This window comes from Polypterus senegalus, chromosome 1 (genome assembly GCF_016835505.1).
Source record: "Polypterus senegalus isolate Bchr_013 chromosome 1, ASM1683550v1, whole genome shotgun sequence".
In the NCBI taxonomy this organism is placed as follows: Eukaryota; Metazoa; Chordata; class Cladistia; order Polypteriformes; family Polypteridae; genus Polypterus; species Polypterus senegalus.
The window spans coordinates 146542459-146558719 of record NC_053154.1 but is presented as its reverse complement, the minus strand read 5'-3'; the positions used below and the strand labels follow the sequence as shown (position 1 = coordinate 146558719).

Below are 16261 nucleotides of genomic sequence, written 5' to 3'. Positions count from 1 at the left end.
CTCCTCTCCAATCACCCCACTACCTGTCCACTTGACCCTAACCCATCACATCTTCTTCAGGTCCCCCTCACTTGTTTCTGCAATTACACACATCCTTAATGCCTCACTGAGCTCAGGCACATTTTCTACCATCTTCAAACAGGCTCTGATAACCCCACTTCTCAAAAAAACAACACCTGATCCATCCCAAGTTAACAATTACAGGCCCATCTCTCTCCTTTCTTTTCAAAACACTTGAATGTGCTGTTTCTAACCAGGTTTCCTCCTTCCTTGCACAGAATGGATTGCTCGATATCAACCATTCTGGCTTCGAGAGGAACCTCTAAACTGTGACGTCTGTACTGACTGTGGTTGAAAAGCTGTGATTTGCTAGAGCTACCAACATGTCATCGGTCCTTATCCTTTTAGATCTCTCCTCTGCCTTTGATACGGTCAAACACAACATCCTTCTTGCCACCCTCTCTGACTTTGGCATCACTGGGACTGCTCTTTGAGTTTGAGTTCTACATCTCAGGCAGATCCTAGGGTGTGTCCTGGCAAGGTGAGTTGTCAAGGATGCATCAGACATAAACAGGGGTGCCCCAAGGATCAGTGCTGAGTCCTCTACTTTTCTCTCTGTACACCACCTCACTGGGCTCCATCATCCAATCCCATGAGTTCTCTTATCAGTGGTATGCTGATGATACAGAGCTGTACCTGTTCCCTGCTGAGAACAACATATCAGCTAGTCTCTGCATGTCTTACTGATATATCAACCTGGATGATGGACCAATATCTACAGCTTAACTTGGCAAAAGCCAAACTTCTTGTGATCCCAACCAGTCTTTCAGCTCCCCATCTCTGTACAACTTGGCTCACTGTCACTAACACCAGCTAAATCAGTATGCAACCTTGGGGCAGTGATTGATGTGCAACTAACTTTTTATTACCATATTCGTTCATGCAGGTTCGCACTGTACAACATCTGCAAGATCAGATCTTATCTGATGGAATATGTAGCACAACTTCTGGTCTAGGCTTTGGTTTTGTCATGTCTGGACTGCTGCTACTCACTTCTGGCAGGAGTACCAGCATGTGTTATCAAGCTGCTGCAGATGATCCAGAATAACCAGCAGAGACGGGCACATGTCACTCCTCTCTTCAATTCACTACATTGGCTCCCTGTAGCAGCACACATTAAGATCAAATCCCTGATGCTTGTTGACAGAGTAGTCAATGGGTCAGCACCTGCATATGTGGAGACACTGGTGAGGTACTATGCTCCTTCTCGCCCACTCAGGTCTGCCAAGTGTCTGTTGATGGCGCCTCTGCGAAATGTCAAGTCTCAATCCAGATTCTTTTCCTGTGTAGTTCCTAGTTGGTGGAATGAGCTGCCCACTGCCATCCAAACTGCTGACTTGCTCAATGTATTTAAGAAGCAATTGAAAGTCAATCTGTTCTGTGAATATCTGTCGAATTAAAATTTTTTTTTGATTTGTTGTTACATTAAGTTTGATTGTTTAAGCAATTGTTAATCTATGTTTGCAAATGTATTAGTTATTACATCTTTTCAGTTGTGGCAATCATCTTTTGTTACCTGTACTATACTTGCTGAACAAAGAGGCCCTAGCCTAATGTTACTCGATTGTGTTTACCTCTTTTTGAAAGTCGCTTTGGATAAAATCTGGTATCCAGTTTCTAACCCGCTGAATCCGAATACAGGGTCACGGGGGTCTGCTGGAGCCAATCCCAGCCAACACAGGGCACAAGGCAGGAACCAATCCTGGGCAGGGTGCCAACCCACCGCAGGACACACACAAACACACCCACACACCAAGCACACACTAGGGCCAATGTAGAATCGCCAATCCACCTAACCTGCATGTCTTTGGATCGTGGGAGGAAACCGGAGTGCCCGGAGGAAACCCACGCAGATACGTGGAGAACATGCAAACTCCACGCAGGGAGGACCCGGGAAGCGAACCTGTTAATTGAGTTTATGCTTCTACCATACGAAAACGATCGACAAATGGGAAATGTTACTGATACTGTTTTTAACATTTTTATTGTAAGTTTAACAATAGCACATAATAATGATATAACAACTAATGATGAGCAGATACCGCGTAACAGAACGTAACACACTGAACTGATGAGAACACATCATTCAGTGAGACGCTTGTTCTTGCTTTTCACCTACGATTTTGGATAGTCTTGGCGCAATTGGTGAAAGAGCAAGGCTCTTGCCGTCTTTGGGAACTAATCGACATCTTCGCGACATCGGCCGTTTAAAAAAAATAATCCCCTGAGTAGGCGAAATTTACCCCGGGGGTTAATTTATCCCCGGTTGGGAACCTCTGGTGTAATGCAACTGTAACTGCTCAGTTTCATTCGGCGACCTGGAAAACCCTACCTCCCACTGGCACAGTGTTCTCATAATCTCACTCATCTGAGGACCAGACGCACCCGCGTCTTTAACAGGAGGGGAAGGCGGGAGGACATATGTGAGAGCACGAGCGCGCGCGCGCGGCGAGGCGGATGGTCTTGCTGCCGCCCTCTGCGGGCTCTCATTGGCAGTTGCCGCAGACACAGCCCAACCTCTCTGTTTTTCTCATCTTGTCTTCTGCGGGCGGAGCTCGGCTCTTGCTTTCCAATGGAATTCAACGGTTGTGTAAAGCTCAGAGAAGCGTGTTGCAGAAAAAGAGAGTCTGTCTGAGGACAGATGTGCGCGGCCCTTCTGCAAAGCAACCCGGAGCAGCAACGCAACCCGCAGCCGAAGGAGCTGAACCAGCTTTAACATGTGGCAGCCCGCCAGCGAGCGATTGCAGGTAGGACCCGGGGCTTCCCGTCTCTTTTCAGGTGTACTAGAGGCACGCCACTCTATAATAACTGCGAGAGACAGCACGGAGATGCGCTTTGGCGGTTTGTTCTTGTGCATTTCTAGCTTTTGCTGTTACCATCGCGAATGCATTCAGTTACTTCGGTCTGGGTAAATGCAAACATCACATAGGCACAAGAAGGCGGTATTGATTAAGATCACTTTTGTCCTCTGTTGGCCATGCAAACAGAGTGTAATAAAGGCCGTTTTTCAGGCTTATAACATGCATCCTACCTGGTACGTGCGCAGTATGCTGTCTTAAATATGAGTACGTGGAATAAATCTATAGATGCATGAAAAAATATCCATTGCACGCCTGATTGATGTATAACGTACTTTAAAACTAGGCTTTGATGTGAACAATTTAAATAGCATACTTTAAAGCTAAACGTAATAGTGGTAATACTCATGACTGTGTATAAAATGTTTGTTAGAGGACCACATAGCCTGTGTGTATATATATGTATAAGACATTACATATTGTACACGTGTACACTGTATGAGAGCAAATAAAGATTGAGGCATGTCAGTCTAGATATCCGTTTGTGTGTCTTATGATATTGATACACCATATTTAAGGTACTAACTCATCACCAGTATGTTGACCGCACACTGCATGTACAGTATATAAACAGTGTACACACCATGCATGTATATGCTTTCTTTTACTAGACTGAATCGAGAGCATTTTTTCTATATTCAATATATTTATTAAATATACAGTTAAACTATTCCTACTGTGGAGCTGCTGCTAGTCTTGTCCTCATGTTGCTTTGCTGTGTCAGCTATAGATTTTTTGCTTTATGTAATGTCTCAACGTTCTCCTTGTGTTTTCGTTTGGTTTCCTGCTGTGCCAGTGGGTATTTATGGATGGATGTGTGTGCCCATCGTTGATGAACACATAGGGAAGGATTTTGCTTTCCATTCATTGCTGCCAATGTTGTAATAGCACACTGTGATCACAGGCAATCTCTGAAATTGGTTGAGTGTGTGTATGTGTGTATATATATATATATATGTGTGTGTATGACAAAGAGATTTGTATTTACACTATATTCATAGTGCTGCTAATAACATTTTCTCTCTCATTTTTAAAAGTGAATATGTATCAGTAAGATATATTAATTTTCATATATAGTGCCCTGATATAGTGTTCAGCTAAAAAAAAGTTAAATTAATATTAAGAAAACAAAATAAATTAAAAAGTACTATTTTAATGTAATACTTCAACATAGAGCATTTACATGAGCATAGTAAACCGTGATATCCAGATATATTCAGGGTGTATACATGTAATATGTACAGTATTTGTGGTGTATCTATTGTATACAGTAGATATGCGTTTGTGCGTGTGTGTGTTACATAATAAATGCCTATAACGTTTTCAATTAAGCCAGTTCAGGCTAGTTCAGCGTGTTGTGTGAAACTTTCTGCCACATCTGTTTACAAGATGTTAGGCTTTTCATTACAGTTCTCTCCCTGTTTAATGCATTCCATTTTGTTTCATTTTAAGCACTTCTATACTAAGTATAAAAGTTTTGTTACTAAAAATACAGTTTTGTTACTTTTGTAGGAAAACAATTTTTTCTGACATTTATTAAGATCTCAGAAGTCCTTGGGTATCCATGCCTTAATACTGGCTATTCAGACCTTATCCCTAAATGCTGTCCAGATGGTGGGCTAAATATTGCCAAATGAACTTGCACAATCTTACTGACAACTCTTGGCAGAACTGAAAGTCTGAATGTTGAAGTAAACTAGATAGCTACCATCAGTTAGTAATTGGGCCATGACACTGTCAATGTTTCAGGACAGAAATAAGTATACCTTGACAGTAACATATGTTTCTGTCCAAGATAGGATTGAAAACTCAAATGCAGGTTAAAGGAATACTCCACTCAAAAATGATACATTTTAAAATTGTACTTACCTTTTGTTGTTTGTAGTAAAAAAATGTTTATTTCATGTTTTTATCGAGAAAGGAGATAACAGAGTTCCTGATACAATAGTTGTCTATGGGGTTTCATGCTGAACAAACGGCAAACAATTTCAGAATGTTCATGAAAGAAAATCTGAATTTATTTATGTCACATAATCCATATGTCAGGTATCCAGTCATAGGCTCACAACATCTCAAACGCATGTATTTTTGAGTTAAATACTGTTAAATGAACCACTTTTGGAAAATCCTCTCGTGAATGACTAGGAAGTGCTTCGGACAGGATAGATCTTTTGAATGAATTCTTGATCTCGGTTCTTATTTGTAGGTCTTTAAGCCACAGTGCTGTATTTTGAAACTGAATTGACCTTCTGTTTGTTGAAGCTCCTTGGTTATACACAAATATGAAGCATACTTTACATTTGATGATGTTTTCACTCATTTTTCTTTCCTAATTGTTAACCCGTCTCAGACCTTGCTCTACTCTGTTGATATGATGTGAAGTGCCCTGGTAGCCAATGAATAGCTATTAGTGAGGAGGACTCCTGACCAGTGAATAGGGGAGGAGGTGAGACTTCATTTCACCAGATCATTCTTGTTTGATTGTGCTACCCAACTGTAAATGATAGGGTTTTCTGGAAGTGGTTTATTTAACAATTTTTTAGCAAAAATACACATGTTTGGGATGTTGTGAGAATGCAGCTGCATATCTGGCATATTGATTATGTCAAATGAGTAAACATTGACTTTTGAAATTACTCTCCCAGACACCCACATTGGCAGTGCCAAGGTCAGCATTTCAAATCCAGGATGCTGACCTTTAAGTTCATTGTTTATCACTGTGCAGCCACACTGCTCCGGATTTTAGTGTCCTGTACTCTTTTTAACAAAAGTACTTGGCAGAAGAGGTGAGCTGCGACACAACCATTTATGTTATACAATAGTTGTTGTACCAATAATTTTATACTTTATTAGGGCTGTCAACATTAATTCATTAACACATTTGATTAATTTTCAAAGATATTTACTTTTTTCTTAATCACATTAATCAATACCTCTTGCTATGTAAGCCAGTGGTTTTTGAACTGAAAGATGCAGCTTTAGCAATGTTGGTATTATTAAAAACATCAATTCCGACTTTAAAGATTGTCTTTAAATTGCCTGGTTTTGAAATAAACATACAGGTAACTGGAGATGTTTTTCAGTTACTGCATAAAAGTAATCATATACTAATGCAGTTATACATGAGAACAGCATAGTACACAAACAGCTGTCAGGTGATACATGAGGGAACAAAAGGAAAAGCTTAAAGGCTGGTACTTAAAAGAGCACATATTGTAGTAGCTGAGCATGAATCTTATTTGTGGGCTAGATCTTATGGTGCTCTAGCTTCCATCTTTCCGAACTTAAGTCTTTCAAAGCTAACATTGGCCCCAAGGTCAAGGCTCCCTTTCATTTCCACAACTCACACAAAGACCAATAGGTTTTTTTGAAAGTGAGTTTCAGGTGATTTCTATCTTTCTCAAACTCTCCACTCATTACCCTTCTACACAGGCAGGCTGCAATGGGTTTGTGCTTCTCTCACTTTTTTTTTCTCTAGCAGGGCTGGTCTGCAGTATTATAAGATTTTTAATTTTAGTGGTTGTGCGGACAACAATACAAATTTCCATACTGGATCGGTGGAGCCCTGGGCTAACAATGACCACCACCAGTACTGTTAGCCAACAGGGTGCTGGCGGAAATCGGGCTACTGTTGGCCAAAGAAGGAGAAGAAGAGGGGGAGACATGTCCGGAGTCAGGAGGAGAGGAGGAAAGTAAAGAGAGTGGAACTGAGGATAGGAACTTTCAATGTTGGCAGTATGACTGGTAAAGAGAGAAAGTTAGCTGATGTGATGGAGAGAAGGAAGGTTGATATATTGTGTCTGCAAGAGCAGCAAGAGACTAAATGAAAGGGGAGTAAGGCCAGGTGGATTGGAGGTGAATTCAAATTGTTCTATCATGGTTTGAATAGGAAGTGAAATGGGGTAGGAGTTATTCTGAAGGAACAGTATGTCAAGAGTGTTTTGTAGGTGAAAAGAGTATCAGGCAGAGTAATGATTATGAAGCTGGAAATTGTAAAGGTGTAATGATGAAGGTTGTTAGTGCATATGCACCACAAGTTGGGTGTGCAATGGGTGAGAAAGAAGATTTTTGGAGTGAGTTGGTTGAAGTGATGAACAATGTACCCAAGGGACAGAAAGTGGTGATTGGAGCAGATTTCAATGGGCATGTTGGTGAAGGGAACAATGAGGAATGAGGAAGGTCAGAGGATAGTGGATTTTGCCAAAAGGATGGGCATGGCTGTGGTGAATACGTATTTTAAGAAGAGGGAGGAACATAGGGTTACGTACAAGAGTGGAGGAAAATGCACACAGCTAGAATACATCCTATGCAGAAGAGTTGATCTGAAGGAGATTGAAGACTGCAAAGTTGTGGCAGGGAAAAGTGTAGTTAAGCAGCATAGGATGGTGGTCTGTAGGATGACGTTGGAGATCAAAAAGATGAAGAGAGTTAGGGCAGAGCCAAGGATCAAATGGTTGAAGTTGAAAAAGGAAGACTGCAAGGTTGAGTTTAGGGAGGAGGTGAGACAGGCACTGGGTGGCAGTGAAGAGTTACTAGACAGCTGGGAAACTACAGCAGATGTAGTAAGGGTGACAGCAAGAAGGGTGCTTGGTGTGAAATCTGGAAAGAGGAAGGGGGAAAAGGAAACCTGGTGGTGGAATGAGGAAATACAGGAGAGTATACAGAGGAAGAGGATGGTAAAGAAGAAGTGGGATAGTCAGAGAGATGCAGAAAGTAGACAAGAGAATAAGGAGATAAAGCGCAAGGTGAAGAGAGAGGTGGCGAAGGCTAAAGAAAAGGCGTATGATGAGTTGTATGAGAGGTTGGACACTAAAGAGGGAGAAAAGGACCTGATTGGCTAGACAGAGGGGTCGAGCTGAGAAAGATGTGCAGCAGGTTAGGGTGATAAAGGATAAAGACGGAAACGTACTCACAAGCGAGGAGAGTGTGTTGAGCAGATGGAAAGAGTACTTTGAGAGGCTGATGAATGAAGAGATCGAGAGAGAGAAGTGGTTGGATGATGTGGAGATAGTGAATCAGTAAGTGCAAAGGATTAGCAAGGAAGAAGTAAGGACAGCTATGAATAGGATGAAAAATGGAAAGGCCATTGGTCCAGATGACATGCTTATGGAGGGATGGCAGTGGAGTTTTAACCCGATCGTTTAATTGGAATCTTGGAAAGTGAGAGGATGCCTGAGAAGTGGAGAAGAAGTGTACTGGTGCCGATATTTAAGAATAAGGGGGATGGTGCAGGACTGTAGTAACTACAGGGGGATAAAATTGATGAGCCAAAGCATGAAGTTATGGGAAAGAGTAGTGGAAGCTAGGTTAAGAAGTGAGGTGATAATTAGTGAGCAGCAGTATGGTTCCGTGCCAAGAAAGAGCACCACAGATGCAATGTTTGCTCTGAGGATGTTGGAGAAGTTTAGAGAAGGCCAGAAGGCGTTTGCATTGCATCTTTGTGGACCTGGAGAAAGCATATGACAGGGTGCCTCGAGATGAGCTGTGGTATAGTATGAGGAAGTCGAGAGTGGCAGAGGAGTATTTAAGAGTTGTACAGGATATGTACGAGGGAAGTGTGACAGTGGTGAGGTCTGTGGTAGGAGGGACAGATGCATTCAACGTGGAGGCGGGATTACATCCGGGATCAGCTCTGAGCCCTTTCTTATTTGCAATGGTGATGGACAGGTTGACAGACGAGATTAGACAGGAGTCCCCATGGACTATGATGTTTCCTGATGAAATTGTGATCTGTAGCGATAGTAGTGAGCAGGTTGAGGAGACCCTGGAGAGGTGGAGATATGCTCTAGAGAGGAGAGGAATGAAGGTCAGCAGGGACAAGACAGAATACATGTGTGTAAATGAGAGGATTGTCAGTGGAATGGTGAGGATGCAGGGAGTAGAGTTGGCGAAGGTGGATGAGTTTAAATACTTGGGATCAACAGTACAGAGTAATGGGGATTGTGGAAGAGAGGTGGAAAAGAGAGTGCTGGCAGGGTGGAATGGGTGGAGAAGAATGTCAGGAGTAATTTGTCACAGACTGGTATAATCAGGAGTGAAAGGGAAGGTCTACATGACGGTAGTGAGACCAGCTATGTTATATGGGTTAGAGACGGTGGCACTGACCAGAAAGCAGGAGACAGAGCTGGAGGTAGCAGAGTTAAAGATGCTAAGATTTGCACTGGGTGTGATGAGGATGGATAGGATTAGAAATGAGTACATTAGAGGGTCAGCTCAAGTTGGACGGTTGGGAGACAAAGTCAGAGAGGCGAGATTGCGTTGGTTTGGCTTGTGCAGAGGAGAGATGTTAGGTATATTGGGAGAAGGATGCTAAGGATAGAGTTGTCAGGGAAGAGGAAAAGAAGAAGGCATAAGCGAAGGTTTATGGATGTGGTGAGAGAGAACATGCAGGTGATGGGTGTAACAGAACAAGATACAGAGGACAGAAAGATATGGAAGAAGATGATCCGCTGTGGCAACCCGTAACGGATGCAACCGAAAGAAGTGGTTGTGCCATCATTTTTAGAACCGTTTTAGAAATTGACAGAATATACAATAAAGATGAATTTTAACAAATATTAATAATAAAATGCTTTACCTGTATTTAACATTTCATAACATTTTAGTATTATTAACATTAGTCAAAAGCAGAAAACTAATGTTTTGGACCAAGTTGTCGGTTTTTTGTAAACCTCATCCTTCCTTTAAAAATAAATACAGAAATAGGCTGAAGTTAGTAGCAGAACTGTGCTTAAAGGTATCGAAACTGTAACCTGACATTGATAATAATGAGCCTATAAAAATAAAGATACACAACCTTCACAATTGAATTTAAGCTATTTTCCTTTTTTCTGACCTGGATTTATATGTAACTTTAGTTACTTTTCTGCCTCTTTTGATGTGGATTCATGTATAACTGTATACTTTTTAAAATTGGAAATATTGAAATTTTAGACTTTCAAAATTTTATCCCTTATGAAACCATGCTACTGGTCTTACGTTAAAAAATAATTTGAAAGTATCTGATGTACATAGGAAAAACTAAAAGATATACACAACTGCACAATGAATCTCTGCAATCAATTATTAAAATCATTAAATGCAATATTAGGAGCAGGAGTGGGAGTTAAGACATCTTGTTTTAGTTGTGCCTAGTTAAGAGTTCAGTACTTGACTATTTAGCACTGAAAGAAAATGAGGATACTTTAAAAAATTTTAGTTCCTGGAAGTGCTATGCCAAGAAAAAAGACAGAAAACCTCTGACCTGTAGATACCATGTGACATTTAGTTTGCTGTAGTTAAGCATTTGCTTTGATGAACATTTGTACTGTTACACAAAATTCGTCAGTGTTAACTACTTATCGATATTCCTCCAAGACCATGCTCCACTTCATTGTGTTGGGTTTATATTAGTGGGGCCCTTCACCAAATGGTACTACATTTTGGGGTGTCTTGATTTAAAGTTTGTAAACCCTGAATCTAAACAATTCTGTTAATAGTGGCTGAGAAGAATGAAATTTATAATATTTGCTTCTGATTTCAAACATTCTCTTAAATGGTTCAAAGAACAAGATTGTCCATACCTGTAAACTTAGTGTAGGCAAATTTACATAAGAGCAAAATATGCATGATGACACTGTTGAAAACTCTTAAGGTTGGGCAGCAAAATCTGTGGCAGACTATAGTCCATTGATATACAATGATGCATTGCAAATAGATTGAATCAGTCTGCAAACCCTTAACTTTAGTTAACGATATTGGGCTGAGACACGTCATTTAGCGAGGTTTGACAGTTCTTACATATGAAACAGTTGTGTTGCATATTAAGCATTTATATGAAAAGCATATGCCTTTATAGTTTGAGCAGCTAAGAGGTTATATAGCAGTTGCATTCACTGGGGACTACTGGACATTGCCGAACTACTTAGTTAAACTTGTGATTAATCTTGATTAATCCTGTTACATGATGTGATTAATTGCATTTAAAAATTTTAATCATTACAGCCCTAATTTTATTTATTGTTAGAAATTGGGGTTAATTAAGGCTTTGCTATTATTTATATAAACAAAGGGAGTAATCTGCCAGTAAAGTACTACACTACATTGGTTAAAAAAGTGAAATAAAGTACATAGCTTATGAAAGTGTAATGTACATGTGCTTTGAAACTAAACAGGCATTTGATAGTAAGTTGTACAGCATTGTGGATTAATAGGAAAAAAAGTCAAAGGTTATTTCCATGCTGAAAAGGAAAGAAGGATAAAAACAATTATTTTTGGCTGTATAGCCCTCATCAGGTGTGTAATCTCAGGTTAATAACCTTTAAGCATTTTTTCCTTTCCACAAACATGCTGAGGCAGCGCCGCACTAACTCCATTGTAGATTAATGTTTAGAGTGAGGTAGCAACAACATTAATTATGTTAAATAAGCTGAAAATGTTGAAGCTTCTAAGCAAATGATTTCTAGCAAGCCTGGCTTATTCAGATGTACATGGGTAAGTCAATCTGCACTTTTGTCACTCATTGAATAAAAAAAGTCAAATGACAATGAGACAATTTTATTGAGTGTTCCTGCTTATGCTAAATTAGTTATGCGCCTTATGGCCCATGATGCCAAATACACACTGACAAAAAAACAGAGACATAGGTATATATGATATTTGCAATTATTCATTTTATGACCTTATAGTACATTTCAGAAAACATTGTGGCACAGATGCAACATTATTCATAATCATTCACGTACCTTCTTGTGGTTGTAATTGGTGACTGCGTTTTACCCGATCTTGTCCAGTCTGCACAGGACTCATGGACATGCAGAGGAAAGAATGTTTGTCTGCCAGGTGAGCCATGAACGCTCTTCTTTTCTCAGTGGACCGCGTACATGCCTTGCACAGTACATGTGCTTTGATCGCCACCAATTCAAGCTTGTTATACAACAAGCAACCGGCCACCTGCGTGCTCCTGCTAGTACTGAATAAGCTCACGCCTTCTGGTGTCAGCACACAGCACAGGAGGAAAAAAAGAGACAAATATATGTGACATTTTGCAGAAATCATTGTATGACCTGAATAGTACCAATCAGAAAACATCATCGCATTAATGCAATATTATTTGAAAATGAACAGATCGGGTGTAAATTTGGTACTTTTAAAAGTTAGCATTTTTTTCACTTTTAATTTCTCAGTCTCATTTATGCTCTCCCTCCCCTCCTGATCTGACCCTAGCTAACTAACAGCGCCAGCATAAATTCTCAAGAGAGGGTGGCAACACAGCTCCAGGATGCTTGCGTTTCAGATGCTCATGCATCGGGGTGGTGCTGCCGTGAAAAGAAACCTCCACTTTGCATAATCTGCATTCAACTTTTTTTCCTTTTTCGGTGAAGTGCTCCATCATTTTAGAAAGTTTCTGTCTCAATTTTTTTCTATCTCCTCCCCCCTCCTCTATCCGACTCGCCATTGCAACCACGTTTATTTTCCTCTACATTCTTCTTCTCCTCAGACGTTCTTCTTCATTGGTAGGACTGTGTGCAGTCTTGACAAACAATAACAAACGATACTGCCCCCAAACGTTCATGGAGTGCATTGCAGTTACAAAAACCAATGTGGCTCTTTGTGACTGGAGACTCTATTGAAGGTTCTATTTATGACGTGTCAACAATCAAAAATCTGAGTCGACGATTTTTTGTAGTCGAACGTCATCGATTACGTCAACTAATCGTTGCAGCCCTATTTATGTATAAGATCTGCTCACTGTATGTCATAGTTTGTGAACTTGCAGTTCTAGTCAGTAACTACAATGATATTAGGATTAGTCTAAAGCAACAATTGAACATTTTAAGTTATGTTTACTTAAAATATAACTAAAATGAGTATAGTCATGAGTCAACGATTCCTTCCCAATTTGTGAAGTATCAGCAAAATATATTCAAGGAATAATCCACCCAGCAGAACAGTACTGCACAGTTCCATGCATTATGCTCACCTATAGTAAATATGATTTTGAATTCCTGCAAAGAACTGTGTGTCTCCTCTTCGATTTAAGTGTAATGTAGATTACAAATGATCAAGAATCAAACTGCATTTGGTATTCATGCCACTTTTCGAAAGGATGCCTAAGCAAAATGTTAGTCATTTAAGGCCCATTTATAGTTGGGTGCAAACCACTATAGACATAGATGTGAATAGAGCGTGCATACCCTGGTCAGTTTATAGAACAACCGTATAAGTGCGTGAAACGGCGTGTTTACTGAATACCCCAGCAGTTCCCCTTGTGCAAAAGCAAAGAAAAAAACTTACCACTATTGCAGATATTTTCATTTCTGTCTGCACATGTTTTCATCTTTGCCCATAATCGGGGTGATTCCTCAACATGAATATGTGTACATTTGCCCATTTCTGAGTGCTTTTAATGTTGGATTGTACCTGTAGAGGTACAAATCACCGAATGAGACCATGTTTTCTTGTTTAGTTCAGTTGACTTGCATAGGGCTGCATGTTCAAAAATTCAAGAACTGCTGAAAAAATTTACATCACGGGCACTCTAGCAGAGCCTTGCAACAAAGCAGAAATGCTAAGTATAAGTGGGCTTTTACACATCACATTTCTTTTGGTGGGAAGATCATCTGACATCCTAGGGAATTTGTTTTTGAACAAAAACATTTTTCTGCTTTACAAGATGCAACTACAATAAATTATAAAACTTTTGGGTGGTAAAAGTAAAGATTATTTATATTACATATACATTTTTATGTGGCCTGGAAAAAGTTGTCAAATTTATTTTTCACACTCATTGCATAAACTCTTTTGCCTCTAGAACTTGTGCTCTAAAGTAAAGCATTTAGGGGAAAAATGGTGTCTCCCTCAGCTGCTTATAGTTTTGATCTATGGGGCACCACAGTAAACATGAGACAAAAGCCTTACAATTTACTAAAGATGTCCACTTTGAAGGCAAGAATGTTGCAGTGTATTGAAGCGTCAAGAGATTGCATGGATTTTGGAAAAGAAAATACAGCCTTTTTGCAACAATATATTCTCTTCCATTTTTACAAATGTCCAGCTATCCAGTTTATTTTCTGTCTTCCTTAGCAGCAACATTTAACATCAATAACCATGTTTTTATTAGATAAATATGTGAGTGTTGCAGTTTCAGCTGTACTTTGATAGAATTTTGAGCACTCAAACTATACTTTTTTTCAGTGATTTTATTTTTTCTAAACATCTATACAATTAACCCCTCATTTTAAATCTGTGATATTACTGGCAATAAGAAGTCCTTAGTCTTGTGGCTGAAACTTAAGTCCATGAGCCATGGAACTGGCTAATGGTAAACCTGTGGAAAAGATAAAATAATATCTACCAAGAGCAAATGCTTTTGTTGCAGAAAATTGAGCGTATTGTTACCACTGTTGGAAAACATAGATGTGTCCTGAGATGAGCATGGTTTATTATACAATGCTGTTTTTTGTGTTATGATTGGGATGAATTTACTGGTATCATCAATCATGAACTTCTGGAAATACTTTTGCATTTTCCAGAATTGAGCTGGAAGAAGTTATCAATGATGGAAATGTCAAATGAACAGCTTTTGTTACTATAAATTTTTTGATCTTTAAAGCTGCCACAGCACATTACTTGATTATGACACCTCAAAGCTCTAAGTGATGGTGTGAAATGTGAACATCGATACTGGAGATTTCTTAAGGTCTTCAGTTAGAATATTTACATCTGATTTAAGCTCTGCAGTACATGTACTTTGAGCCATTGTAGTTGAAAGGCAACATCGTGCTGAACCGCTGCAGGAACAGGCTTTCTTTCATATTGTTCAAAATGTGCAGTTCTGATTTGTAACTTGGCTTTTGTTAGACTGGCTATTTATTGCTTATATGAAGACTCTATCAATGCTGTTTGCTGTGAACAAACAATCAGAAGCTTATGCCAAGAATTTGATCAAGTATTACTTCCAGGTTTGTTTTGTTGCCATAAATATACCTTTATAACACAGAAAAGGTGTTATCTGGAATCAAAACCTTTGCTGCTTCAAAGTGAATTTATACAGTAAGTTATTTTTGCTTCACACTTTCAGAGGTGTCCCATAGACTATCATTGTAAGCTAATGAGAGACTAATATATATATATATATATATATATATATATATATATATATATATATATATATATATATATATATATATATATATATATATATATAGAGCAGAATACTTCAAGAGTGGAGAAGTAGTGTGTTAAAGAAGTTATGAAAAGAAAAGGAAAAATTTTAAAATAACGTAACATGATTGTTAATGTAATTGTTTTGTCATTGATATGAGTGTTGTTCTCATATCTCTATATATTTATCTATATATATATCTATATCTATATACATATATATACATATACATACATACATACATGTGTACATATATACACACACACACACACATATACTACGGGGTGCCAAACAGGCAAATACATTGATTTTATGAATATATAAAGTCGGCTTCAGAATATATAAAGTCAAAACTTGAATATATAAAGTCATTCCCGAATATATAAAGTCAAAACATGAGTATATAAAAACAGTGTTGGAATATTTCGGAATATATAAAGTAAGCGCTGCAATATATCAAGTCAAAATTTCAATATATAAAGTCAGCGTCGGAATATACAAAGTCCGCGCTGGAATATCCATCCATTTCCCAACACGTTGAATACGACCACAGGGTCACGGGGGTCTGCTGGAGACAATCCCAGCCAACACTGGGCACAAGGCAGGAACCATTCCTGGGCAGGGCACATGCATCATTTTCAAAGCATTAACTGAACAGTTTTTTTTTAATTTATTTTTCTGAATACGTTTTTGTTAACTTAGTTCAGTTCAGTCGTTTCAATCAATAGATTTTGACTTTCAATTTAAATATGCAGGAGTTAGTTTATATATTCCGATGTTGACTTTATATAATCAGGAATGACTTTATAAATTCCGACGCTGACTTTATATATTCAGGTTTTGACTTTATATATTCCAGCGATGACTTTATATATTCTGACGCTGACTTTATATATTCAAGTTTTGACTTTATATATTCGGGAATGACTTTATATATTCTGACGCCAACTTTATATATTCACAAAATCAATTTATTTGCCTGTTTGGCACCCCATAGTATATGTGTGTGTATATATATGTACACATGTATGTATGTATGTATGTATGTATATATATATATATATATATATATATAAATACACTCGCCTAAAGGATTATTAGGACCACCATACTAATACGGTGTTTGACCCCTTTCGCTTCAGAACTGCCTTAATTCTACGTGGCATTGATTCAACAAGGTGCTGAAAACATTCTTTAG

The 16261-nt window shown here is 38.9% G+C and overlaps 1 protein-coding gene across 1 annotated transcript in view; it reads left to right on the top strand.

Annotated features, from left to right (window-relative positions):
• The first annotated feature begins 2532 nt into the window (after window positions 1-2532).
• The window catches only part of pid1 (phosphotyrosine interaction domain containing 1), a 131359-nt gene continuing 117630 nt past the window's right edge, over window positions 2533-16261 (top strand). Inside the window, exon 1 of the mRNA XM_039759989.1 lies at window positions 2533-2807. Within this exon, the coding sequence (XP_039615923.1) occupies window positions 2778-2807 (30 nt within the window). The 5' untranslated portion in view covers window positions 2533-2777. The remainder of the gene's footprint in view (window positions 2808-16261) is intronic.